Genomic DNA, 27,429 nt, shown 5'->3' on the forward strand with positions numbered 1-27,429 from the left:
AAAATTTAAATTATTTTTAAATTATATTTGTTTTTTATCAATTCAAATATCAACATGAAAATTTAAATTGGGTGTATCCCATTTAAACAAACATAAAAAAATAATTGGAATGTAAGAGTTTAAAGAAAAAAATGAGCACAAATTGCCAAAAATACTTAATCATGATATTAAATCACGTGCATTGCACGTGTGTAAAAACTAGTAAGAATAAATAAGCCAAGATCAATTGTTCCTTGGACATAGCGAAAAATATGCTTTATACCGTTCCAATATCGTTTTGTAGGAAATGGACTAAATCTTGATAATAAATTTATAAAAAATGATATATCTGGTCTTGTACAATTAGCAAGATACATTAGTGCACCTATTGCACTAAGATATGATACTTCATGACAAAGAATCTCTTCATCTTCCTCTTTTGGTCTAAAAGGATCCTTCGTAAGATCAAGTGACCTGACGATCATTGGAGTACTTAATTGATGTGCTTTATCCATGTAGAACCGCTTTAATACCTACTGGGTATAAGCAGTTTGGTGAACAAAAATCCCATTTTCTAAATGTTCAATTTGTAAACCAAGGCAAAATTTGGTTTTCCCAAAATCTTTGATCTCAAATTCTTTCTTCAAATATTCAATCGCATTTTAGAGTTTTTCAGGGGTTCCAATCAGATTAAGGTCATCAACATATACAACAATGATCACAAAATTTGACACATTCCTTTTTATGAAAACACATGGACATGTAGGGTCATTTGTATAACCTTCTTTGATTAAGCATTCACTAAGACGGTTATACCACATTCGTCCAGATTGCTTGAGTCCATACAAAGACCTTTGCAACTTAATGGAGTACAATTCTCTAGGATTTGATTTACATGCTTCAGGCATGCTAAATCCTTTAGGGATTTTCATGTAGATATCATTATCTAATGTTCCATATAAGTAGTGACTATGTCCATCAGACGCATATCAAGTCTTTCATGTACTGCTAAACTCACAAGATATCTAAATGTAATTTCATCTATTACTGGAGAATATGTCTCATCATAATCAAATCCCGGTATTTGTGAAAATCATTGGACTACAAGTCTTGCTTTATATTTCATAATTTTATTTTTCTCATTTCTTTTTCTCACAAATACTCATTTATATCCTACTGGCTTTACACCTTCATGTGTTTGGACTACAGATCCAAAAACTTTTCGTTTAGCCAGTGAATCTAATTCAGATTGGATCACATCTTTCCATTTTGACCAATCATTTCTTCGCCAACATTCATCAACCGATCTTGGTTCATGATCCTCGTCTTCTTCCATAATATCAAGTGCTACATTATATGCAAATACATTATCGACAATTACTTCTCTTCGGTTCTAACTCTTTCCCGTAATGACAAAATTTATTGAATTTTCTATAGTTTCATTCTTTTCAGGAGTTGGCTCTTCAGGAGCGACCTCTTCAGGGGATTGAATTTTGTCATTAGCAATATTTTAATCATTCGATCCTCTTTTCTTTCAAGAATTCTTATCTTTGGAACCAAGAGGTCTACCACGCTTCAGGCGTGCTTTAGATTTGTTAACACTTTTACTTTTTCCTTCTGGCATATCAATTTTAATCGGAGCATTTTCAGCTGGAATATACGATTTAGTAATTCTTCTAGAATCACTAAAAGCATCCGGTAATTGGTTATAATTGGCACTAGTAGAAAATCACGTATTCTAGACGGAATATTCTAGACGGAATTTTTTCCGTCTAGAATGTATTAAACTAGACGGAAATTTTCCGTCTAGAATATTCCGTCTAGAATAAAACATTCTAGACGGAAAAGTCCGTCTAGAATAGTATCCTAGACGGTTCCTTTATTTTTTATTTTTTTTTAAAAATAACCAGATATTCTAGACGGAAATTTCCGTCTAGAATGGTATCCTAGACGGAAATTTCCGTCTATAATACACTGACCAATTTTTTTTAAAAAATTCACCAAATAAACCCGCGAATGCCCTCCTTTCCCCCCTAAAACGAATAATTCATCCCCAAATTCGTTTTCATTTCAGGAACCCCCTCCTACTCCTCCCTCTCTCTCTCCCCCATCTCCGGCGGCGTCAGCATCAACCCCTCCGCCATCTCCTTCAGCAACCCCGACATATTAAACAGCGCCTCCTCGTCCACGAACACCGCTGGCGGCGGCCGCGACGACAATGTCGACGGAGAAGGCATCGGTTGCCTCGGCGAAGACACCACTGGCCTGAACCTCTCCGCCGCCTCCGACGCAACACGCCGTATCTCCTCCGCGCTGCTCGACGCCACACGCGGCAGCATCCACGCGGAGTCTTCGAAGTTGAGCGGGGCCGACTTCCCTCTCAAAGCGATTGCCGCCACGTCGTGGGCTCTGGCGGCCATCTCGGGGGTCGGATAGGTGCACAGCCATATCCTGGTCTTCTTGTTCGGCTCCCGAACTTCGCACACCCATTTCCCGCCATTGCGCTCCCTGACGCCTCGGTACACAGGGTGGCGGGTTTCTAGCTGTGGCTGTAAGTTTTACTTGACTACGCTGTCAAATGTTGAATGTTGAATTCTAGCTATAGCTGTGAGTTTGTGTTTAAATTGAGAAATGCATGCCGACTGTTTGTTAAAATGCTTGTGTGAGTTTATCTGAATGAAATTGATCTTTACTTTGTGATTTATGTTTGTGAAGTGCCTCTACAAAGAGTGGAGAGGCATTTTGGGATGGAGGTTTGATCTACATGCATTCTTGGCAAAATTATGGAAGGAACAAAAATCAATTTCATTCAGATCGGTGAGATATTCATCCTACCTGCAAGAAAAGTATGCATGTACTGACACATAAACTAAAAATGATCTATAATATATGCAATTGGGTTTGAAGGAGAGGGCGAAACTCAATGAGAAGATTGTGGTTAGTTTGAAGTTTCTCACTTGATAGAAGTCTTCACGGGCTCAATTTTTTGTTATCCAATAGGGTTTAGTAATGATGTTGAACAGGAGAGAAGAAGTTAGGAGCGATAGTAGTCATCGGCTATACGAAAGTGTGTTGTATTGCTTTTGCTTAGTTTTATTTTGATCCTAATTTAGTGAATGGCATTACTCTAAACAGAGTGTAATCAATGACGCTGCTTCTGGTTGGGGTGTTGAGTGTATTCGATATGAAATAAGTAAGTCTATCTTTGTTTTCAGTGCATATTACTTGGGTTCAGTTCATATTACTTGGGCGGCAGTTTTGCTGTAATTTTACACATTGTTTTTGTTATTTGATTTAATGCAGTGGATGTAACACCTCCACCTAGAGTATTGACGGCTATGAAAATGCAAGTTGAAGCTGAAAGAAAAAAACGTGCTCAGATTCTTGAAGCTGAAGGTGATTACTTGTGAAAATATATGAGCTTATCATTGACATGTGTCATGTACTTTAACTTATAGACATTTCTTCTGAATGCTACTACAACATTATGGCATTGCAATATTGTCTCGTTTCAATGTGCCCACTATCATGTAGGCTACAAATTTGATTTTCTCATGGAGGCTAGCTGAAAATTATAACATTTTCATCTAGTTCACTTTATTGGCCTTTTGTAATCAAATGTAAACTTATTGATTTCTTTTATATAAACAGGAGAAAAGGAATCACACATCAAAAGAGCTGAAGGGAATAAACAATCCGCAATACTGACAGCAGAGGGTAAGTGGCACCTTCTTTTACTTGTATGTACTAATACTCAAATGCTAATATTGATAATCATGCTGGAATCAATCTATATAATATCTTACATATGTAATATGGAATTTGGTTGTCTAGTCTCATATGGATTTTTCGTGTCTTTCAATTATGCAATCTATGTATGTTTGTAAACTCTAAGCGTGTTTTGTATTTTTATATTATAGCAAACAAGCTCTCTTTTGGATTTTTATATTATAATCATCAAATTGTATTTTTAAGTATATGATATTCCAAAAATGCGTAATAAAAGCTTTCTCCTGGATTAAAAAGTCGAGTATCATGCTATTATAGTACTGGTTTTGTAAACTGTGATTTCCTACCTGTTTTTCCCCCTTCATTCCAATTCTAAGATATCCAGTAATACGAGACTTTGATGTTAATGGTTATCCAACTGATTCTGAATGCATACTATGAAAATCACAATTTATATTAGATCTATGATATTCACATGCAAAATAATAATTTTCTCGGATCAGAAGATCAAATATCAATATGCTTTAGTCAGATCATGATTTTATGAACTGTGATTTTACTCATCAAACAGATACTCTGCATATTACATTTCAAATATACAAACATATCTGGATATTTGATGTTGATATGAAAAGGGACTCTTTAAGTGTTTTCCTTATCATATCTTCTTTATGCTTTTTAGGAAAGCGATGATAATGGTTTCAAGAGGGACTCTTTTAGAAAAGTGTAGCTGAAAAAAATGTGGTTCAACCTCGCTTATGATAAATATTTACTGCTACTTCTGTGTAGATTTATGGAGCTTTCTACTTCATTGTCATTTCTGAAGGAAGAGGCCTCCTTCCTGCTTACTTTTTTTAAACATCAGACATAATGTGCTTATTAGAGTTTTTTTATATAAACAGGAGAAAAGGAATCCCAGATACTGGCAACGCAAGGTAAGTGTTGTCCGGCATTAACCTCATTGACTTCATATCATATATTCATATTGCTTGTTGATAGTCAAGTAGTCGTACTGAATTAAGTCTCCATAGTTCATTACACATGCACGATGACAGTTAGTTTTCTTATATGAATTTTCTGATTTATGCTTACTAACTTTAATTTTTGGGCATAATTAATTCATGTATTTGCTAACAAGAACTGAAACAAGCTAACTTAGCTAATAATGACTAAAAGATGCTGATTTAGCTAATGTGTTTGTTGTATGATTTGACATTTGAGTGTGCAATCATTCCCTGAAATCTTTAGTTGGGTATTCATTTTGTATATACAAACCGAGGTAGTCGAATAGAAGAATTTTGGTTTTTTTTTCCGTCTATTGTATATCCTCTATATGTGGTTTTAATTTTTGTTTCCCATGTTTCGCAGGTGTTTATCTGTTAACAGAAGTGTTGGTCATTGGAGAATTCAGGTGAGCTTTGTTGCTGTGTATTTTGGATCTCAATGCATTAGTGTGCATTCATGTGTTTTGATGGTGTTCCACTGTTTATTGATTGGTTCTTTTACATGGAGATATTATAAAATTGTCCATGAAAATATGTATCCTTTTGGAAATATGATATAATCTTTCACTAAATTATGGCTTCAGTTTGTATTATCTTTTATGTGAATCATGATAATTCAAAACATGCTTGGGTTGGGTTTCTGCGATGCTACTAAAATGAAGTCACTAGTAGAAATACACATATGAAAATATGATTTAGATAATAGCTTGTACTAAGAAATATGATACTCTACTTCGATAACTCCTTGCCTTATGCATAACCGTTCTTCATTTTGCAGCATTCCTGGCTATTATGAGGCATTCTGGAAGGAGTTGGATGGTGTCAAGCAAATCTGGAAGAACAGAAAGGAACTCAAATAGATTAATAATCATGTATCGATGAATTACATTCTTTCCTAGAAGTGTCATAGCCATTGTAAATAATTTATGTAAACGTTTGTAAATAATTTATGTATCTCTCTACTATTTTGGTGAATGTATTATTTGAATATAATTGGATTTGATATTGGAATTAATTAGATTGTGTTGGATATGAATATAATTTTTTGTTGTTCAATATTGTGTACATACACTCAAAGTAGATTCTGCAAAAAAAAAAAAAAAAAAAAAAAAAAAAAAAAAAAAAAAACACTGTAGCATAGTATTCTAGACGGAAATTCCGTCTAGGATGCTTAAATTCCGTCTAGAATACTTTTTAAAAATTAAAAAAATAAAAAAATTTAAAAAATCAAATTCCGTCTAGAATAAGATTTCTAGACGGAAATTTCCGTCTAGAATACTTATTCTAGACGGAATTTTTTTCCGTCTAGGATAAATTATTCTAGACGGAAATTCCGTCTAGAATAATCCGTCTAGGATGTATTCTAGACGGTTTTTAATTCCGTCTAGAATATTCCGTCTAGAATGTATTCTAGACGGAATTTCCGTCTAGAATACTACATACTAGACGGAAACAAACTAGACGGGTATTCTAGACGGAATTCCGTCTAGGATACACATCCTAGACGGAATTCTGTGTATCCTAGACGGATTTTTCCGTCTAGGATGCCTCAAATTTTAGCAGTGTGGTTTGTAATTTTTTGTAAATGTATAATCATTTGAACTTCCAGTTCACATTCTTTTGTACGAGGATCAAGAAAGTCTAATGATATTTTCCAAGTAATTCTCTTTTTCAGTTGATCTTTACATCCCCCTAATGTCGAGAAATATGATTCATCAAAATGACAATCTGCAAATCTTGCAGTAAATAAGTCACATGTTAATGGTTTAACGTATTTAATTATAGAAGGTGATTCATACCCGACATATACCCCCAATCTTCTTGAGGGCCCATTTTAGTACGTTGAGGCGGTGCAATAGGAACATATACCGCACAACCAAAAATTCTTAAGTAAGAAATATTGGGCTCATGGCCAAAAACTAATTGTAAGGGAGAATAAGTATGATAACTTGTCGGTCTAATTCTCACAAGTGTTGTTGCATGTAATATAGCATGTCCCCAAACAAATAGAGAAAGTTTAGACCTCATTAACAATGATCTTGCAATTAATTAAAGTCGTTTAATAAATGATTCGGCTAGACCATTTTGTGTATGAACATGAGCTACAGGATGTTCAACACTTATTCCAATAGATATGCAATAATCATCAAAAGCATGTGATGAATATTCACCAACATTATCTAAACGGATTTTCTTAATAGGTTAATCAGGAAATTGTGCTTGCAATTTAATTATCTGAGCAAGCAATCTTGCAAACGCCAGGGTTCGACTTGATAATAAACATACATGTGACCATCTTGTTGATGCATCAATTAGCACTATAAAATATCTAAATGGTCCACATGATGGATCTACAAGCCCACATATATCACCATGAATTCGTTCTAGAAATGCAGGGGATTCAGTTCCCACTTTCGTTGGTGATGGTCTAACAATTAACTTCCCTTTGGAGCAAGCCACACATGAGAATTCATTAGAATTTAGTATTTTTTTTGATTTTTCAATGAATGACCATGAGAGTTTGCAGTTATTCGCCTCATCATTATAGAACCAGGATGTCCAAGGAGATCATGCCAAATCATAAAACCGTTGGGATTAGTACACTTCTGATCTTCAAGGTGATACATTTCAGCTGCACTTATTTTTGTATAATATAAACCAGAAGATAGAGAAGGTAACTTTTCTAATACGCATTTCTTCTCAGAAATGGTATTTGTAGTCAATAAGTATTCACCATTTGTCTCATTCATCGTCTCAATATGATATCCATTTCGGTGGATATCTTTAAAACTTGGCAATTTTTTTGAGACTTTATTGATAGTAGTGCATTATTTATGATAGTTTTAGTTCATTCGGGGAGAAATACAGTGGCTCTTCCGGAGCCATCAATCAATTTAGCACTACCACTTTTTGTGTTAACATTTATTTCTTCCATTTTCAAATGAGAAAAATACTTTATGTTTTTAAGTATAGTGTGTGTAGTAGCACTATCAATGAGACAAATATCATCATCACCATTGTTTGATCCTAAATATACATTCATTTCTTCTTTAGGAAAAAATGACTAAAAAATTACAAACAAAAGTAAATATCAATAAAGTCCATAAATTACAAAATTCATAAAGAAAATTACATAAAAGATGCGAAAATAACAAAATTTAAAATGTCGGGTATTTGTCATGGGATCATTTCGCAACTTCAGGTTGCTCAAGGAAATTAGCTACATCGAGGCGTGTGATATCATCAAGATCATCATAAATATTATTTTGATCAATGAAATTTGTCTCAGCATTTTTGCCTTTCCCTTTTAATGATGTCTGATAGAGGTCAACAAGATATTTTGCCGTACGACAGGTATGAGACCAATGACCTTCTATTCCACACCGGTAGCATATTTCCTCATAATGTTTCTTTTCTTTACTTTTCTTATCATTATTGTCCCACTTCTGGGAGTTGTTTTGTCTTTTTTTCACGGTTATGATCATTGTGATTAGAAGGCACATATTTGCCACGACCTCATCCACGACAACGGCTACGTCCTTGGCCTCTTTCACGGCCATATCCACGCCCACGACCATGATTTTGAGATTGAGTTGCATTCGCTTTAGGGAATGAGCTAGCACCAGTAGGTCGGGATTCATGATTTTTTTAATAATAATTCATTATTTTGTTTAGCCAAAAGGAGGCATGAAATCAATTCAGAGTATTTCTTAAATTTTTAATAATAATTCATTATTTTGTTTAGCCAAAAGGAGGCATGAAATCAATTCAGAGTATTTCTTAAATCCTCTCTCTCGATAGATTTTGTTTAGCCAAAAGGAGGCATGAAATCAATTCAGAGTATTTCTTAAATCCTCTCTCTCGATATTGGTGCTGCAGGAGCATATTTGAGGCATGAAAGGTGGAGAATGTTTTTTTCTAACATATCGTCATCAGTGTCATTTTCTCCACACAATTGCAATTGAGAGGTAATTTTATACATTGCAGAATTATACTCATTGATTGATTTAAAATCTTGTATCCTTAAGTGAAGCCAGTCATACTGGACTTTTGGGAGCACGACCAACTTCAGGTGGTCAAATCTCTCTTTCAAATTATTCTATAGAGTAAGTGGATCTTTCATAGTTAGATATTCAACTTTTAATCCTTCGTCCAAATGATGGCGAAGGAAAATCATAGCTTTGGTACAGTCTTGATTTGATGTCTCATTTTCTTCCACAATAGTATTTTCAAGACCCATTACAGCAAGATGCATTTTAACATCTAACATCCAAGATAAATAATTCTTTCCAGAAATATCAAGAGACAAATTCTTATTTTGTAAGGTTAGTCATAGTGAAAATGAATTGAATTGGAAAGAGAAATTTTACCTCAAAGGTTTACCCAAAATATGAACACTTGCCCACGATGAATCTAATGGACTTGAAATGGATTGTTTCAATGGTAGAGTCTTGTGCTGATAACGTACTGTAAAACTAATGTATTTTGGTGTAGCAGTTTATGTGGTAAACTATAAAATAGAGTAGAGAAAGTAGATGAGAAGTAGAGAGAATTTTTATTCATCAATCTTTTCTTACAAAGTGAGGTAGGAATACCTCTATTTATAGACAAATTAAGATGATGATACATGAATCATATTAACTACTCATTAATAAACTTAATCATTCTAGAACATGTATTGTGTTGTTCTAGGAAGAAGGTTAATGTACTAGGGGAATATCAAGGGGTAATACATGTATCAATCTTCTCGGGAAACTAAATGGACATCCACATTATTTAATTGTTTCATAACACCTTAAAGTTTCATCGATTTTTGGAAGATTGTCTATGATAGTTGTTTTTTTTTTTATACGTGATATTTTATCTTACCTTATTTGAAATAGGATAGAGAACATATTTACATTTGAGTAACATTTCTATTTTCATAGATAATATAGGATTTTGGTCTAAATGGAAGTTATTTTTAGCTCGGCAAAAATTAGACCGGATTTGAGCTAGTTTTTTCAGTTCATATTCCGACTCTTAAACTAGTTTTCTTTTGAATCAACCCTCTAAGGATAAGCTTTGACGGGAGTAAGGGAAAATCTATTTTAGGGTTTGATATTAATTTGCTTATTAGCATAATCCAGAATGCGTCATCAATTGTCAATAATCAAAGAGTTGGTATATACCAGAAAAAAAAATGATGCGTACACAAAAACTATTAATACTAATTTCGTGCGTTTAGTCTTCAAATTTCAAACACTAAAAACCCCACGTCACCCCTTTTAACGACGATTCACTCTTTTTTAGTCATATTTGGTTCGTAACGTATCGGACGGCACGGTGACCTGAGATATATCACACGTGTCCTTCTTACGTAATCCAATAAAAAAAAAGAGCGAAAAAAGTAATAATTGGGCGAGAAAAAAAAAAGTTAAAAACAGTGCTTGGCCGAGCTCGCGAGATCCGAGACTCGCGTTCTTGAGATCCTGAAATCATCGTGGAACCAGAGAGAGAAGGGCAAGCGGGAGAGGGAGATGAGGAAGAAGCTCGGCACGCGATTCCCTGCTGTACGTAATCGATCGATTCGCCGTATTTTGTTGCTTGATCTGTTTTTTTTTTCGTTAAATCGACGGAAATCTGATGAACTTGGGTATATTTGGTGTGGTTTTATGTCGAAAGTCTGGATCTTTATCGGATCTGATCACTTTTATGCGATTTAAGGTTGATTTAAGGTGATTTAGCTCCTTTATAGGAATATATAGATCTGTGATTGCGTAACTAGATTAGAATGAGTGAATTTGTGAATTTTGATATGTTCTCCTTCATGTCTTTAGATCTCTAGGTCTTCTTCTTTTTCCTTTTTTTCCCCCTTTTTTTTTGTTTTTTAGGGAAGCGGATGCAATTTTATAGTGAAATCTGTGGTCTTTTTGGGGGGATCAGGAACTGGTTCTATCTGATTTGGTAGTCTAGTTGTTTGAGACAAGCAGATTTTGAGCATTTGTGATGTTTGTTGTAAAATTTATGCGGGCAAAACTTTTTTTTTCCTTCAGAAATTAGAAATTTGTTCTGTTACAGAAAACAGTTTTAATGTATATCTGTTTATTGGGAACCATGAAATCGGTTGTTGTTTTTTTGTCATGTTTGATTTGCTTCTGTCAGTGTTTATGAAGATTTAGAAATTTATTTGCTGATATCGGTACAGAGTTGAACATTTATGATTTATGGTAAATTTGGTTGGGGATTATAGGGTTTCTCGAGTCCACGATTCTCATATAGGGGGTTCCCCATGTTGTGTTAAGATGAATTCTTGTTTGGAAGAGTAAATATGTTACCTTAGGTTATTTCTCTGTCTTTGAAGCTGAGATGTTCATAGTTGATCATAATTTTTATACTTGGATTGTTGATTTTTATGAACTGGGTCTTCATATTTTCTTGCTTTCTTTTTATCGTAATGTTGCCGGTTGACTGTGAAGTGAAATTAGCATGCGTTGGAGATCCGTTTTGCAACACATTGAGACGCATGGGTTGATGTCACATAAAATCAAATGAAAATATTGCTGCTTGAATATGAACTGAAAGGAAATATTTTATATGGATTAATTTCTATGTTTACCGCCCTCACTCGTTATGTTGACTTAACTTTATCAGTTCGTGACTGATTGATTACTGGAATGATTGGATACAATCTAAGTTGTATTTTTTCTATGTGCCCTCAGTCACGAATAAAGAAGATAATGCAAGCTGATGAAGATGTTGGCAAGATTGCGTTGGCTGTCCCTCTTCTTGTTTGTAAGTTATATTAATGATTAATCGTTATTCTTACATGAATATGTAATCTGATTGATGATCACACCGAGCTCTCTGATCAAATTAAAATCCTAATGCCTAACATTTTACTGGATTGTTTTTTTTTTTTTTTTTTTGCAGCAAAAGCTCTGAACATTTTACTGGATTGTTTTTTTTTTTTTTTTTTTGCAGCAAAAGCTCTGGAATTATTTCTCCAAGATCTTTGTGATAGGACTTATGAAGTTACTCTCCAGAGAGGGGCCAAGACAGTAAACTGCATGCACTTGTAAGTTGAACTTGAACCAGCCATGCACGGTTCTTTTCCTTTGACAGCCACTGCAGATGTCAAACTTATACTAATCTGTTGAAATTTCCAGAAAACAATGTGTGAAGATGTATAGTTCGTTTGATTTCCTAAGTGATGTTGTTAACAAGGTACCGAATCTTGGTGGTGCTGAATCTTGTGGTGATGAGAAAGGAATTTCCCGCAGAAGGTAAACTGCTTAACATTCCTGATTTTTTGCATTTACTTTGCAAGGAACACCAAGCAACTGATTAGTAGTAGTCTATTCTCAGAAAAACATTACCAAATGATGGAGATACAGTGGCAGATGAAGAGATAAGGTCCCCAAAAATGGTAATCATCTACAAATTACGTCACAAGTAGCTGGCTATTTATTATTTATCATGAGTCAAATTGCAAATATGCCCCCTGTATTACAATGGTGTTGCCATCTAGCCTCCCTAAACTACTTTGTTAGCGTTCACGTCTTTGAGCCTCTGACCTCAATTTAGAGGACAATTTAACTAATTTTTTTTCAGTTGAATTGAGGGCAATAGGTAATCTTAACATATCGTCAAGTGATTCCTATATAGCGTATTAAGCAAATGAGAGAAATAATATCGATAAATAGCGTGGTATAAGTTATTATACACTCGTACTACCAGGGGTGTATCTGCAAATTAATCCTTACTGTTTTTTGTTGTTAATTTTGAGTTGAGCTTAAGGAATTAATCAATATGGCAGGCAATGAGGGGTGCACATTTTAGTGCAAGTCCAAGAGGCAGAGGACGAGGCAGAGGACGAGGAAGAGGGCGGCCCCCTAGTATAAGAACAATGGAAATGCATAAAGAGCATGCCGATGCTTATATGAAGTTCGAAGATGATAATGATATGTCCCCTGATCATGGAGAGCCTCATTCCAAAGATATCGGAGGCATAGAGAAGGAAAATGTTGCTGAGAATGCAAACCCCCCTGAGATTGTGGAGGAAACTAAAAGAGAGGAGTCTGCAGCGTGGCCTTTACCTGATGAGGCAGCAAAGATGGGCATAGCCCCGTTAAATGTTGTAAATTTAAACATGCATATTGATGAGGATGAGGACTACGACAACGAGGATTAGGGAAATTAAAGAGCTCCCTCTTTTGTGTGTATGCTTCTAACAATGTACTTGCTCTGTAATTGTTAGTAGTTAGCTGATGTTCTTCTTTGCCTACCCTCTGCAATTTATATATGCGTTATCTGAAGATTAGATCATGACGATATACTGAAAATATAAATCAAGATTATGATACTGCTAACAGTTTCTTTCAGAGAAACTCATTCATCGCCCTCGTATGTATTTCCAGTGATCGATGAGCAACTGTGAGATCAATAATAACAACCAATCCAATATAATCCAACATAATAAGACTACAATGCATAGAGGGCCATCTGTTTTGTCTTGATACAATATACATATTACATCATAAGATGAAGATGAGAATACTGAATACAGGTCACAATGATCATGGGTATTGAAATTGAAACTGTTCAACAGCTGCTCAATTTCTTTTTATTTTCTCGATAAAAATAGCGTCATCGCTCAATTGCTATGTTCACACAATTCAAGAACTTGGCTTCGTCTCTGGAAGAAGTTTTCTAACTGCATTAGCGAGATCTATGACATGCGAATCTTCACATCCTACAAATTGAAAATGGTATAAGAATGCAGGCTTGATAAATCCACATCCAAGAAACAAAACACTCACCATGTTGCTTCAACGCCTCGTCGAGCTGGAAAAGGTAGTCTCTGTTGGGTCCTGATGGTCCTTCAGCTTGGATAATTTGTCTACAAACAATTGCATAATATTGTTGTAAACGTCTAATAACTATCGGACTCTCTCTTATACTAAAAGAAAAGAAATGAGAAGAAAACCAAAATAAATAATGCTATGTTTCTCGTCTATGTGAAGGAAACCATTCCACCTGAAGCTAATAGCGGAGTAAAATTAATCATATTTTTACCAATATTATTGTTCCTTTTCATCTTTCTACACCAAAAATGAAGCTCAAAGTTGAAACCTAGGTTGTCTCTTGGCACCAAACAGGTCGCATAGACTGAACTAATCAAGGGTTTACATGTTCAAGAAGCAATTAACTGAAAGAGTGAATAGTACAAAAATCAGATTGGCTAAACGGACTAGTTTCTATTGTTTACTTTAAGACAAATAATTAAGCTGCACATTTCTTCGAGACTACATAATCTTGCCAATTTGAAGTTGAGTGAAAGAACTAATGTTACCACATTTTCGTTTATTTTGCTTTAATAACAATTAAGTTTTTTCCTTCAAAATTTGCGTTCTTGGGCTATATAACCTGTCATTTCTGTCTAATTTTTTTTGTATTGATGTGATGATAATTATTTTGCGTACTTCAAAATTTGCACTTTTCTTAAGCTAACGCACGATTTTTGTCCCTTTCCATCCATTTCGATCCAACGGCAACTAGTTATGTGTACTTTAAAATTTGACATTTTCATGGTCTAACACACGATTTTTGACAATTTTTTGTTTGTTCCGACTATTAAATTTTCAGTCTTTAAAATTCATGATTTTCATGAGCTACACCCACAATGTTTGTCCCTTTTATTTGTTTCGACCCAATGGCAACGAACTATGCGTAGTTCAAAATTTGCTATAAACCTGAGTCTTGTCCATTTTCATCTGTTTCAATCCGATAGCAATTTTCTTTCTTCAAAATTTGTGGTTTTCATCAGCTATAACCGATTTTTTTTTTTCAAAATCTGGCTCTTCCAACCCAATAGCAATTAATTAGGCATACCTCGAAACTCACAATTTTCATAGGCACCCACGGTTTTTGTCCGTTTTCATTTGTTTTGACCCAATAACAATTACTTGCGTGTACTTTCAAATTCGTGATTTTCATGTGTTACAATCCCTAATGTTTGTACGTTTCCGTTTGTTTTGGCCCAATTGTAACTAAGATTTCTTTGTTTAAAATTCGCGATTCTTTATTCGTAGCTCAGGATATATCTGTATCAGTTTAATTAAGCATACTTCAAAATTTGTGATTTTTCAAATGCTACAACCTACAAATTATTTCCAATTCAAAATTTTCAGGAACTATAATCCATAATTTTGTCCAATTTTGACGCTAGGACCTAACGATAATTAATTATGTGCACTTCAAATTTTGCAATTTTTATGGGTTATAAATAATAATTTCATCAATTACCTTCGTTTTGATCGCACTGCAATTAAATTTTCTATAGTTAAAATTAATGATTTTCGTGGGTATTATCCATGATGAGTGTCCATTTTAGCGCCTTTTGATCTATTGGCAACTAATTATGCGTTCTTCAGAACTTAAATTTTTTCATGAACTATATCACATGATATCACACATTTTCCTCCTATTTTCACCAAATAACAATTAATTATGTGTACTTCAAAATTCACGATTTTCATAGGATCTCGTGATTTTTCTCGATTTTCGTCAATTCACTCCAATAGCAATTAAGTTTTCTTCCTTTGAAATTTGCAATTTTCATGCATTATTACCCACGATTTCGACCTAATGGAAATAATTTGCCTTAATTCAAAATTGGCACCTCTCATAGCTTATATAACCCACGATTTATTTCCATCTTCATTCGTTTCAGTGCAATGTCAATTAATTGTGCGTTTCTCAAAATTTGCGGTATCCATGGGTTATAAGCGATGATTTTTGTCAATTCTCATCTGTTTCAACCAAATGCCAATTAAATAAGCCATCTTTAAAATTCTTGATTTTCATGGGGCTATAACCCATGATTGTCCATTTTTATCAGTTTCGAGCAAATGACAATTAAGTGCTTTGACTTTAAAATTCGCGAACTTTAGCCATGAATTTTGTCGATTTTCGTATGTTTCGAGCTAATGTCAATTTATTAGCGTACTTTATAATTTGCACTTTTTATGGGATATAACCCACAACTTTTGTCCATTTTCTTTGTTTCAACCTAATGACAATTAATTAAACGCACTACAAATATTATGATTTTCATGGATTATAACCCATAGTTTTTGTCAATTTATATTTGTTTCACTCCAATAGCAATTAAGCTTTCTTTCTTCAATATTCCTGATTTTTCAAAGCTATAACCCATGGGTTTTTGCCCACTTTCTTTTGTTTTGATCTAATGGTAACTATTTTGTGTACTTCAAAATGCACACTTTTCATGGGGTATGCACTTCAAATTTGCGATTTTCGTGGGTATTCACTTCTATCTTTAAAATTCTTGATTTTCATGGGGTGTGTACTTTATAATTTGCGATTTTTATGGATTATGACCTACATTTTATTGTGAATTTTCATTTGTTCGGACTGAATGCCAATTAAATTTTCTATCTTTGAAATTATTGACTTCAATGGTCTATAACACACAATGTTTGTCTATTTTCATTTGTTTCGACAAATGACTATTAATTTTCTATCTTTAAAATTAGTGAATTTCACGGTCCATAAGCCACAATTTCTGTCGATTTTTATCTGTTTCAACCTAAGGTTAATTTAGTCGATATTCGCTTGCTTTGATCCAATGTCAGTTAATTGTGCATACATCAAAGTTTGCGACTTTCATGGATGATTTTTGTTAATTCTCATCCTTTTCAACCGAATTTCAATTAAATTTTCTATCTTTAAATTCTTCATTTTCATAGACTATAACCTACGGTGTTTGTCCATTTTTTGTTTGTTTCAACTCAATGACAATTAAATTTTCTATCTTTTCCATAGGCTATAAGCCACAATTTTCGTCGATTTTGGTCCATTTCAACCTAATGCCAATTTATTAGCGTACTTGCTATAACCTATAATTTTTGTCCATTATTTTGTTTCAACCCAATGATAATTAATTATAAGTACTTCAAAATTAGTGATTTTTGTGGGTTATAACCAATGACTTTTGATAATTTTTGTTTCTTTCGCTCCAATAGCAAATAAGTTTTATTTCTTCAATATTCGTGATTTTCTTGAGCTATAACTAACTGTTATTGTCTATTTTCTTTTATTTCGACCTAATGGTAATTATTTGGCGTACTTCATAATTCGCACATTCCACGAGGTGTGCACTTTAAAACTTACGATTTTCATGGATTATGAACCACTTCTATCTTTAAAATACTTGATTTTCATGGGGTGTGCACTTCAAAATTTGTGATTTTTATGGGTTATGACCCATAATTTTTGTTAATTTTAGTTTGTTTCAACTAAATGTCATTTAAATTTCCTATCTTTAAAATTCTTGATTTTTCATAGGCTATAACCAAGATATTTATCTACTTTGTTTCAAATCCATGACAACTAAGTTTTATTTGTTTAAAACTGGCAAGTTTCATGAGCTGATCAATTTTCGACGTAATACCAATTTATTAGTGTACTTTACAATTTGAAATTTTTATGGGCTACAACCCACAATTTTTGTACATTTTTCTTCATTTCAACCTAATGTCATTTAATTATATGTGCTCCAAAATTCGTGATGGATTATAATCTATGATTTTTGTTAATTTTTGTGTGTTTTGGTCAAATAATAATTAAGTTTCTTTTTCAAAATCAAGATTTTCCTGGCTATAACTTGGGATGGGAATAGACGGTCGAACCGCGAGCTGAACGCGCCCCAACCCGATTTGGTCTAAACTCGGCTCGACCCACATAGGGCAGGGCCTAAGGCCGGGCTCGACCAAGCAGCCCACATGGCGGTAGTTCCATGGGTCGAGCTAGGTTTTGATCCAGACTTAGGACCAAAGAAGCAAGCCCGACCCACCAATGGCCCAGCCCGGCCTAAAGTCGGATTAATTATAAATATTTATTTTTTTAGTAAAAAGCAAATATGCCTCATGCCCTCAGGCAGCTAGGCTAGTGACAAAGTTTGACCTACTACCAACAAGCAAGATTAGGTCGTAATCAGGCTTGCTGGCAGCAAGGCAGCAATAATTTTTTGTTGGTCTGCTAGCCTGATTGCGCCTAGCAAACTATATTACGGGCCAATCTGGTAGCAGGCTAGCAACAATTTGTAGTAGACCAGCAACCCAGCTGATAACAGGACCTGCATGCTATTGCAGACTATAGTAGTGTTCTTGGCTTGCTGCCAATTAGCTTGGGGCCCCCTTGAATTGAGCTATGCTAAAACAGATAGCCAATGACTTTCTCTTTTTAGCAATCAGTTGATTGTTAAAAAGAAAGAGCCCTCTTTCTTTTTAGCAAATATAGGCTCGGTTTTATAGCAATCAGCTTTGTTAAAAAGAGGGAGTGATTGATCAAACGAGTTCTCTCCTTTTAGGATTAGATGCCTAAACTAGGCATTTGATTGCTAAAAATGGAGCAAACGACTCTCTTAATCTCTCTCTGTTTCTATATCAAATACGTTTTGAATTTTTTTTAAATGAAACCAGGGAACCTCTTCTCTTTACCATAAATAGGAGTCACTTCACCCTCCTATCTCACAACTTCTTCTATCAATCTATCTCATTCTGATTATAAAAAATCTCTTATACCCTCTATGCCAAAGTTACCTTAAGAAAAAAAATCTTCTATTATAAAATGGATCCCTACTCATCCTCCTCACAATAATCTCCCTCTTCCCCATCCGTTGCCAGTGAAAGTGATTGTACACATTTCTCACATTCTTAGTACTATTCACATGAAGCTAGTGGTAGTAATAGTGGCCAAATGCATACCATGATTCTTACTACCCGTATGCTCCCGCTTGCTACATTGTTGATTCCACTACTCGGTACCATTCCCTTTACCTATCCAGCAATAACCACAGATACCTGCCCCTCTAGACTCTACTTCTAGACACTCTATTTCACTTTCTCAATGGAATGACAACAATCGTGTGGGCCGCTACTACCCGGTTCTGTCATGGAGAGACGTTTTATCTTTTCTTATCCTCCACCTTGACCTCAACCTCCTCAATGTTCGTCTCCGACTTCTCAATCTTTAGATACTGAAGTTTCAGAGATGTAAATTGAAGAAGAAACAATTGACGCAAATGAATTTGACAGAGAAACAGAGAGACTACAAGAGTCGTTTGCTCTCTTTTTTACAAACAAATGTCTAGTCTACACATCTGATGCTAAAAAGAGAGACATCTCTCTTTTTATCAATCACTCTCTTTTTAGTATAGATGATTGCTATAAAAAAGAGCTTAGATTGCTAAAAAGAGAGTCGTTAGCTCTTTGTTTTAGCACAACTGAAATTAAGTGGGTCCCCTCCTAATTGGTAGTAGACCATCAACATTGTTGCAAGCTACAACAGCACGCGGACCCTACTGCCACAGGCCAAATTAGGTAATCTGGCCTGCTAGTAGCATACCAGCAACAATTCCAACAAACTGTAGCAGGCCAGACTGTGACGCAATCTGTTCTACTGGTAGCGGGCCAGCAACAATGACCTGTTGCTAGTAGGTTAGACTTTGTCACCGACCTACTAGTAGCAGGTCAGCCTCGTTGCCTGAGGGCCTAAGGCCCATTTATTTTTTGATGAAAAAAGTAAATATTTATAATTAAAGTAAGTTTATTGATAGCTGATAGCGTCACGTAACGGTAAGACATCGTTAAGACTACTTGGGGCTATTGCGGCAAATATCAGTGAAAACACAAAGTCAAACAACGGTCTAATTTAGATATGTATAAATATTCAAAAAAAGAAAAATTAAAGAAAAATCTAAAAAATCTAAAAGTGCATACTTGATGATTTAAAGAGATCCTAAACATGAAATAGATATGTAACAGTCACAATACCGAAGACGACTAGAGGAGTCAAAGAGTCCTCATCTTCGAGTAGAGGAGCTGAGCGGTGAGAGGACTGCAGTAGGAGGAACTCACGACAAGAGGTGAGAGGAAGTGTTAAGGGAGGTGCCGGAGGCTATGGGAGGCAGCGGGAATACGTCAGAAATCGTAGGAAGCGTTGGAATGTATTGGTTGTGGGTCAGGTTTAATTTAAAAAAAATAAATTTCAAACCGCCTTTAAATAGCGGTCAAAAAGCAAATTTTGTCTGCAATCGCCCGCTATTCACCGCTATGACGAGCTATTGGCCGCTTTTGCGAACAGAAAACACATATTCCACAATATAACATCGCGTTGGGCGATAGCGTAGCGGGATGGGAACACTAACGTAATTAGTGTCGCTATTGCGGTGCTATTTACCGCTATTTATAATAGTGATTATTAAACCAATCGAATTGGGTTAGGCTGGCCCATTGTTGGGCCAAGCCATTAATGGGCCGGGCCTATAGTGGGTCGGATCTGCTTCTTTGGTCCAGGGTCTGGATCAAAACAAAACTCAGTTCAACCCATGAATCGCCACCAATATGAGTCAGGTTGGGCCCAGCCCGATGTAGGTCGGGCCAGGTTTAAACGCAAAGTGGGTTGGGCTGGTTCGGCCCATGATTTGACCTGGACTATGCCCAACCCTAAGTTTTGCGTACTTCAAAAGTTACAATTTTCTATGTTATAACCAACGATTTTTATCCATCTTTGACTATTTCTATCTAATGACAATTAAATTTTCTCTTTAAAATTCGTGATTTTTGTGGGTTGACCCATAATGTTTGTCTATTTTTGTCCTTTTCAACACAATGACAAATTAGTTTTCTACCTTTAAAATTCGTGAATTTCATGGACTATAAGCCATGGTTTTTGTTTGTTTCAACATAATTGTAATTTATGACGTATTTTAAAATTCACAAATTTTATAGGCTATAGCCCATGTTTTTGGCCCGTTTTTTCTTCATTTCGACCCAGCAGTAATTAATTATGCATATTTTCGAATTTGCTTCATGGTTCAATCAGGATTTTTATAAATTTTTGTGTGTTTTGCTACACTAGCAATTAAGTTTTTTTCTTTGAATTCGCAATATTTGTGGACTACCTACTATTTCTGTCCATTTTCTTTTGTTTCGACCTAAGGGTAATTTATTTAGCGAAATTTAAGATTCGTAGTTCTCATGAGCTATAACACAATTTTAGTACATTTTCGTCTGTTTTGAGGCAATGACAATTTGTTATGGGCACTTAAAAAAGATGTGATTTTCATGGGTGTTCTAATAGAATATGCACTCCACAAAAACTTGCTATTGCATCCACATATAAAGGGGGTTAGTTGTAGTTTATAACAAATGAATGAGGATCTACAATATTCTTGTTTAACACGATCACATAGTAATTGTTTGGGTACTTCAAATCCGCACTTTTCATGGGCCTATAACCCACAATTTTATCAATTTTTGTTTCCCTCGATTCGATAACAATTAAATTTTCTCTTTAAAATTCATGAGTTCCATGAACTATAAACCACGATTTTATCCATTTTCATCCGTTCCGATAATATTCCAATATATTGGCATACATTAAAATTCGTAATTTTTATGGGTTATAATTCACGAATTTTGTCCATTTTCTTTGCTTCCACCGAATGACAATATATACTACATACTTCAAAATTATTAATTTTAATAGATTATAACCCATAATTTTTATCAATTTTTGTTTATTTCGCTCCAATAGCAATTAAGTTTTGCTTCTTCAAAATTCATGATTTTCTTTGGCTATAACCCACGATTCCATTTTCTTTTGCTTCGACCTAAAAGTAATTATTTGGCGTACTTTCAAATTCGCATTTTTCGTGGGCACCCATGATTTTTATCCATTTTTGTTTGTTTCGACCCAATGGCAGTTAGTTATACATATTTCAAAATTTGTGCTTTTCATGCATTATAACCAATGATTTTTGTCAATTTTGGTTCATTTCTACAGAATGACAATTAAATTTTTTATCTTTAAAACTCGTGATTTTTATAGGCTATAACCCATAATGTTTGTCCATTTTCGTCCGTTCTTACAATGTAATAAAGTTTTTTTGTTTTTGAAGTTTGTATATTTCATGGGCTATAACTATAAGCCACATTTTTATCAATTTTCATGTGTCTCAACCTATGGCAATTTATTGGTGTACTTTAAAATTTACAATTTTTATGAGTTATAACTCATGATTTTTGACCATTTTTCTTTGTTTCGACCTGGTGGATATTAATTATGCATACTTTAAAATTTGCAAGTTTTATGGATTATGACCCATGATTTTTGTCAATTTTTGTTTGTTTCGCTCCAATAGTAATTTTTTTCTTTCTTCAAAAATTACAATCTTCGTGGACTATCCACAATTTCTATCTATTTTCTTTTGTTTCGATCTAAAGGCAATTATTTAGCATATTTCAAACTTCGCACTTTTCATGGGCTTTAATGCACAATCTTTTTCCATTTTCAACCAAATGGTAATTAGATGCGTAACTTCAAAAATTGTGACTTTCGTAGGTTTCAACCCATGATTTTTGTTAATTTTGATTGAAAGAAAATTAGATTTGTCTTTAAAATTCATGATTTCACGGGCTTAACCTACAATGTTTGTCAATTTTCATCTATTCCAACTCAATGACAACTAATTATGCGTGATTCAAAACTTGTGATTTTCATGGGACCCATGAGTTTTGTCCATTTTCATCCATTTCGACCCAATGACTAAGAACTTGCATTTGATGGAAAAGAGTTAACTTACTTGGCCATTTCTTCAAGTGATGCCGGTCCCAAATAGTTTGGATTAATCCTTGGGTCAGGTGAAGCTACATATCTAAATGGGTTCAAAATTTCAGTATTTCCCCCAAGTGCAGCCTAATATAGGCAAGGCGTTAGTTGCAGATAAACTCCGGTAGCATCTCTATTTTGAACTTACAATCCCTCTAGTCTTACTTTTGCAGATAGATCCCCAAATGATTTTTTGTACTCTTTTACACTTGGGGTCTGTTTTTTAAAAAATAATTTTCTCTTTCCATTAGGGTAAAAGAGTCATAAAGTTTTCAGATTATCTATCTGCAAAAATAAAACCTGATGGATAGTAAGTTGAAAACAATGATACTATGGGGGGTCTATCCGCAATTAACTCTATAAAAAAATCATAGATTCAGTTCTGCAACTTACACCATAACTCCTTGTATAGTAGCAATTGTGGAATTGGGTTCCTGAAATAAGTTACATATCTACATTTGGTTATTTATTATCAAATAAAAAGATTGTAAGAACAAATATTTGCTAAACTTACAGTATAGAAATCAACATAAGCCTTTGTGTCATACTGCTTTTCCCTTACTTCAAGATACTGCAGCACCAATTAATTTGCTACTTGTCAATATGGAATTTTTCTTAAAAATGCAAGCTAAATATTGTTCTATATGTTAAGTACATAATTCAAGACATAGTGTTATGCATATCTCAAGAAAATAACTCATGGTGAAGGTATCTAAGTGTTATGTCTATGTATGAATCTCACAACTAAATCTTTTAGATGAGGAGTTTATAGAGAGAGGAGAGAATTTTGCTGAGCTAATATGAGATTGATTTGTAAAGACATAGAATTTGTTTGTTAAAGCGTTATATTTCTTGACATGAAATTTTACTTTCATAGAGATATTATGAGGTCTGTAATTCTGTTTCTGTACAAAGATGTATCTATGAGTTGTGTAAAGAAATGACACACAAATAGAGAAGCTAAACATTAGTGCATCTACTAAATTTTCCACATAGAAATGAGGGATTCCTTTATTCCACTATCTGTCTTTGAGCTGTGAGATGAGTAAAAAAGAGCTAGCAACGGTAGTTGTATAATGAAGAAAATTTGTGCTAGGAGTAAAAAGCATGCACACTTCTTTTTGTTTATATTGGTGGCTAGAAATTAGACATATACATCTCAGAGACATGCTGCTAGGATTGTGGAGATGGATAATCCCAATAAGCCAAGAGATGAGTTATCTCTGTCATGATGAATTCATTCTTAGACTAGTAAGATCAGGAAGTATCTCCCCTATCATAAGTCAAATCTGGATTAAACCTTTCATTATTGAAGGCTAATTATGTCAAAAAAACACACACAGCAGTTTAATATGGAAAGGCTCTAATGGTTTGTTAACTTTGGTGAGTTTGCTAACAAAGAGAACAAATTGGAGAAATTAATGGATCCAAGAACTATGCACTTGTTGTTCTCTAATCAATTTAAGGTATAATTCAACCTAATAACTGCTGGTTTCAAGATGCCTACTGTTCTAATCTAATATGCGTGCATATGACTCCAAAAGATGAAGTGTAATATCAAGTCAAAGATAAGGGAAAAAGGCCATAGTATACTTACTGATAGTGCAATCTCCTTATTTTCTTCTCCAGAAATTTTGTAGGCCATTCCCCACTGAAGTAATGCAAAAGTGAAATGGGGTTTGTTATCATTTAAAACAGATACCAAGGTATAAAAAAAAAAGCATAGGAATAAGAAAGGTTGTATTTTGCCACGTTCAAATATCTCACTCAACAAGAACATTCCACATAAAGAAATGGTTTTGCTCTATATAGTGGAGGGTGTGATACATCAAGGTGCAAGTGGAGGAATTTGTTTGCTCATTTTTCTTAGCATTGCTCCCGATCGGTAACTGCTCAAGGATCTGACACAAACCTTGATCAAAATTTCAAATTACATATGTTTTCTATTCAAATACCTCAGTCGTCTGATGTGCATAGACAATTCCCTATAAAGTATGAAAGGATAAAGTTATGCATCATACAAGAGTAGTCGAAACCAAACTACAAATCCTGAACAAGTTTTGCACTAAGCAACAAAGTCATGGGGGCCTAGAATTTCGATTACAATTCACGAGGCTTTAGTTTCTTACAACACAAAATTAGTACAGGGTTTGCATCAGAGTTAGCATTACACATCATTCAAACAGGATGCGAGGTTTTTAACATCATGAATACTTAATCTTTATAAGTCCATAACCACAATTCATCGAATCATATTAACTTTCCAGAATAAAAGTATATCAGACAAAAACCACCACCAGCTTAATAAGATTAGTACGAAAATTAAAATGAAATAAATCCCAATGTCACCCAATCCAGCTTCTTTCTTATCAGGCAACTAACTCACACAATCAAATACTAAGACGGCAGAGTAATCAATCATCACCAGACCACAAAAAATATCAATCAAAACCCAATTAGAAAACTTGAAAAAGACAAAATTTTGAAAGAACCCAACAAATTAAGAAAAATGAAGCGTACACATTTTTCTCCATCACAGGGCAGCAGAGTGACTGTTCTCCCAGGGAATGCAGGGGTCCCTCTGTGATCAGTGCTCCCTGAAAATCACAGATCTTATGTATTTATTTATTTGGTTTAATTACCGTCCATGAAAAAAGTAATAAAAAAAATTGAATTTATTATTATTATTATTACCTTGGTAGAAAAGTCTGCGGTATCCTTTGATGAAACCAAAGAGCTTCTCATCGTAGTTGAAGCCTGCCTTCCAAATTAGAGAACCATAGCCAAACACCCACATCGCCATTTTTATTTCTCACCTCTTTCTCTCTCCTCTTCTTCTTCTGATACTAATAACCAGAGAGAGAGAGAGAGAGAGTAAAAAGGGGACGATAAAAATCCCTGTTTTGTGTTGGCAGTGGTCAGCAGTCCAAGAGGATTGGAGTTTACGCTCTCTTCTGTATGGGCCTTGGGCTGGGCTCTTCGATGGAGGCCCATGTATACGTAACTATTCCTTGGGATTGTAACGGTGAAAAATAGGGCTGCTGGGCCTCATTTTGTTACCCGAAACGGCCGGACAAGTTGTTGTAGTACTTGTTCGTACTAGTTGGTAGGGCCGAGCATGGTTCCGTCCAAACCGAAAAAACTGACCGAACCAACTCGAACCGACCCGAAAAAATCGGTTTTATGAGTAGGACGGTTCGGGTTGGTTTGAAAACTTTTCGACCCGAACCGATCCGAACCGACCGAATATAGTGCAATACTACTCATTCTGATCTCAAACCCTACCCGACCCGTCCCCAAAGAGTCAAAGACTCAAACCCTAAACTCATTTTCTGAATCATTATGGGTTGAAAACAATATCATTATATCAGTGTTTAATGTTTCATAATCTCCTACTTTGTTGATATCTTTTTTTTCTTTAACACAGTTTGTTGTTTGATAAGAAGTTTGATGAAGTTAGAACCGAACAAACCGAACCGAACCGCACCGAACCGACTTGCAACAGTTCGGTTCGGTTTTGAATTATAGGCTGTTCGGTTCGGTTGTTCAAAATTTACTAAAAACCGAACCGAACCGACCGTTGCACACCCCTACTAGTTGGGATGCATCGTATGAATTGTGGAAAATAATTGTTTTATTGTTTAAATTTGTTTTATGAACATAAAAAAATGAGAAAGTTAATCAAAACAAAAAAAATAACAGAAAGTATTATGAAGAAATCTTAAGTGTTCGCATATAAGAATACATAAATTTAAAAATAAAATGAGCAGAAATAGTCTACAATATCAAAGTGAATCCGGTTGATAAATTCCTAATTGTTATTGTATTCATCATCTCGTAAATTGTTTTAATTGTCACGTACACGCAAACACACAAATACATGCGTGCGAACCCTTATATCATTAGTATTTTGCTATTAGTCCCTCAAATCTTCATATTTTGATGTTAGCCCCTCAAAGTGCATAAATATATTGATATGGGTTCCTATAGTTAAATTGTTGTAGTATTTGTACGTGTTATTCAGTTGGTATGAATTATTTATTATATTTCCTAAAAAACGAATTCCAGGTATATCGTCTTCTTTATGCATTAATTACTGTCGTATCCAATTCTACACCAACATCGGATTCGGATTGGATTCTTTGCATCTGTTATGTCACTGATCCGCATTTACATGACGTGTTAGTGACTGATAAAATAAAGAAGCGCGTGCATATATCAGTTGAGAAGAAAGAAATGAAAAGAATAGCAAAAAGAGTGCGAAACAAAATATACAAAATATTTACTCATTTCTTGTTTTAACATAGTTTTTGACGGCAATATTCTAAAAAAGAATTCTATCTCATCCCTCACATCATTCTGATCTTAGGAGTATAGATTCGCCATTCACCGCCATAGGGCGGGAGGGGGGGGGGGCGCGGGGGGAGGAGGGGGACTTAAATTAGCTCATATTTTTTTTGCAAAGAGAAAATGAAATTTAATCAAAATCTCACTCGACTAAAATTGTGGGCTCAATTACGAATAAATAACAACTTAAAATTCATAAAATTTCTTCCATAAAAAATGCATAAGCTTTCTCAATCAGTATTAATCAATTATATGGTAGCAGTTATACACCCTAATGTTTTTAAAACTTGCATTTACATATCCAAAAGTTTTTAATACTTACACTTAAATATCTAAAGTTTTTAAGACTTGCACTAAAATACCCTATAGTTTGCATAATTGAGGGTATTCAAGTGAAGTTTTAGAATATTTAGGGTATTTAAGTGCAAGTTTTAAAAAATTGTATAGTATTTAAGTGCAAGACTTGCACTTAAATATCCTAAAGTTAAATTTGACTTGCACTAAAACACCTTAAAGTTTGCATAATTGAAGGTATTCAAGTGTAAGTTTTAGAAACCTTAGGGTATTTAAGTGCAAGTTTTAGAAACCTTAGGGTATTTAAGTGCAAGTTTTAAAACTACTGGCCATAAAAAGTTTGAATGTTCTCACGTGGGAATATTTTTCGATCAGAACTCTTTAAGCATGAAGAGGG

General features: G+C 34.5%; 4 protein-coding genes across 4 annotated transcripts; 2 read left to right on the forward strand and 2 right to left on the reverse strand.

Moving 5' to 3' along the window:
• Window positions 2,063-2,749, reverse strand: LOC109847952 (dehydration-responsive element-binding protein 1F-like). Its single transcript, XM_020417181.1, has 2 exons — window positions 2,744-2,749; window positions 2,063-2,528 (listed from the first exon to the last, which is right to left on the reverse strand). Exons 1-2 carry the CDS (start codon window positions 2,747-2,749, stop codon window positions 2,064-2,066), a joined length of 471 nt encoding a protein of 156 aa, XP_020272770.1. The 3' UTR covers window position 2,063.
• LOC109847953 (stomatin-like protein 2, mitochondrial) lies at window positions 2,869-5,687 on the forward strand. Its single transcript, XM_020417182.1, has 7 exons — window positions 2,869-2,916; window positions 3,115-3,172; window positions 3,283-3,375; window positions 3,631-3,696; window positions 4,611-4,643; window positions 5,077-5,119; window positions 5,491-5,687. The coding sequence occupies exons 1-7, from the start codon at window positions 2,869-2,871 to the stop codon at window positions 5,570-5,572; spliced, it is 423 nt and encodes a 140-aa protein (XP_020272771.1). The 3' UTR covers window positions 5,573-5,687.
• LOC109848876 (dr1-associated corepressor-like) lies at window positions 10,101-12,978 on the forward strand. Its single transcript, XM_020418594.1, has 6 exons — window positions 10,101-10,264; window positions 11,414-11,486; window positions 11,676-11,769; window positions 11,861-11,977; window positions 12,060-12,120; window positions 12,511-12,978. The coding sequence occupies exons 1-6, from the start codon at window positions 10,232-10,234 to the stop codon at window positions 12,883-12,885; spliced, it is 753 nt and encodes a 250-aa protein (XP_020274183.1). The 5' UTR covers window positions 10,101-10,231; the 3' UTR covers window positions 12,886-12,978.
• Window positions 13,131-25,293, reverse strand: LOC109848877 (gamma-glutamylcyclotransferase 2-3). The gene is made up of 8 exons (XM_020418595.1): window positions 25,086-25,293; window positions 24,912-24,988; window positions 23,989-24,042; window positions 22,906-22,962; window positions 22,785-22,825; window positions 22,366-22,437; window positions 13,514-13,593; window positions 13,131-13,446 (listed from the first exon to the last, which is right to left on the reverse strand). Exons 1-8 carry the CDS (start codon window positions 25,192-25,194, stop codon window positions 13,370-13,372), a joined length of 567 nt encoding a protein of 188 aa, XP_020274184.1. The 5' UTR covers window positions 25,195-25,293; the 3' UTR covers window positions 13,131-13,369.

This window comes from Asparagus officinalis, chromosome 7, assembly GCF_001876935.1.
Source record: "Asparagus officinalis chromosome 7, Aspof.V1, whole genome shotgun sequence".
Taxonomy (NCBI): Eukaryota; Viridiplantae; Streptophyta; class Magnoliopsida; order Asparagales; family Asparagaceae; genus Asparagus; species Asparagus officinalis.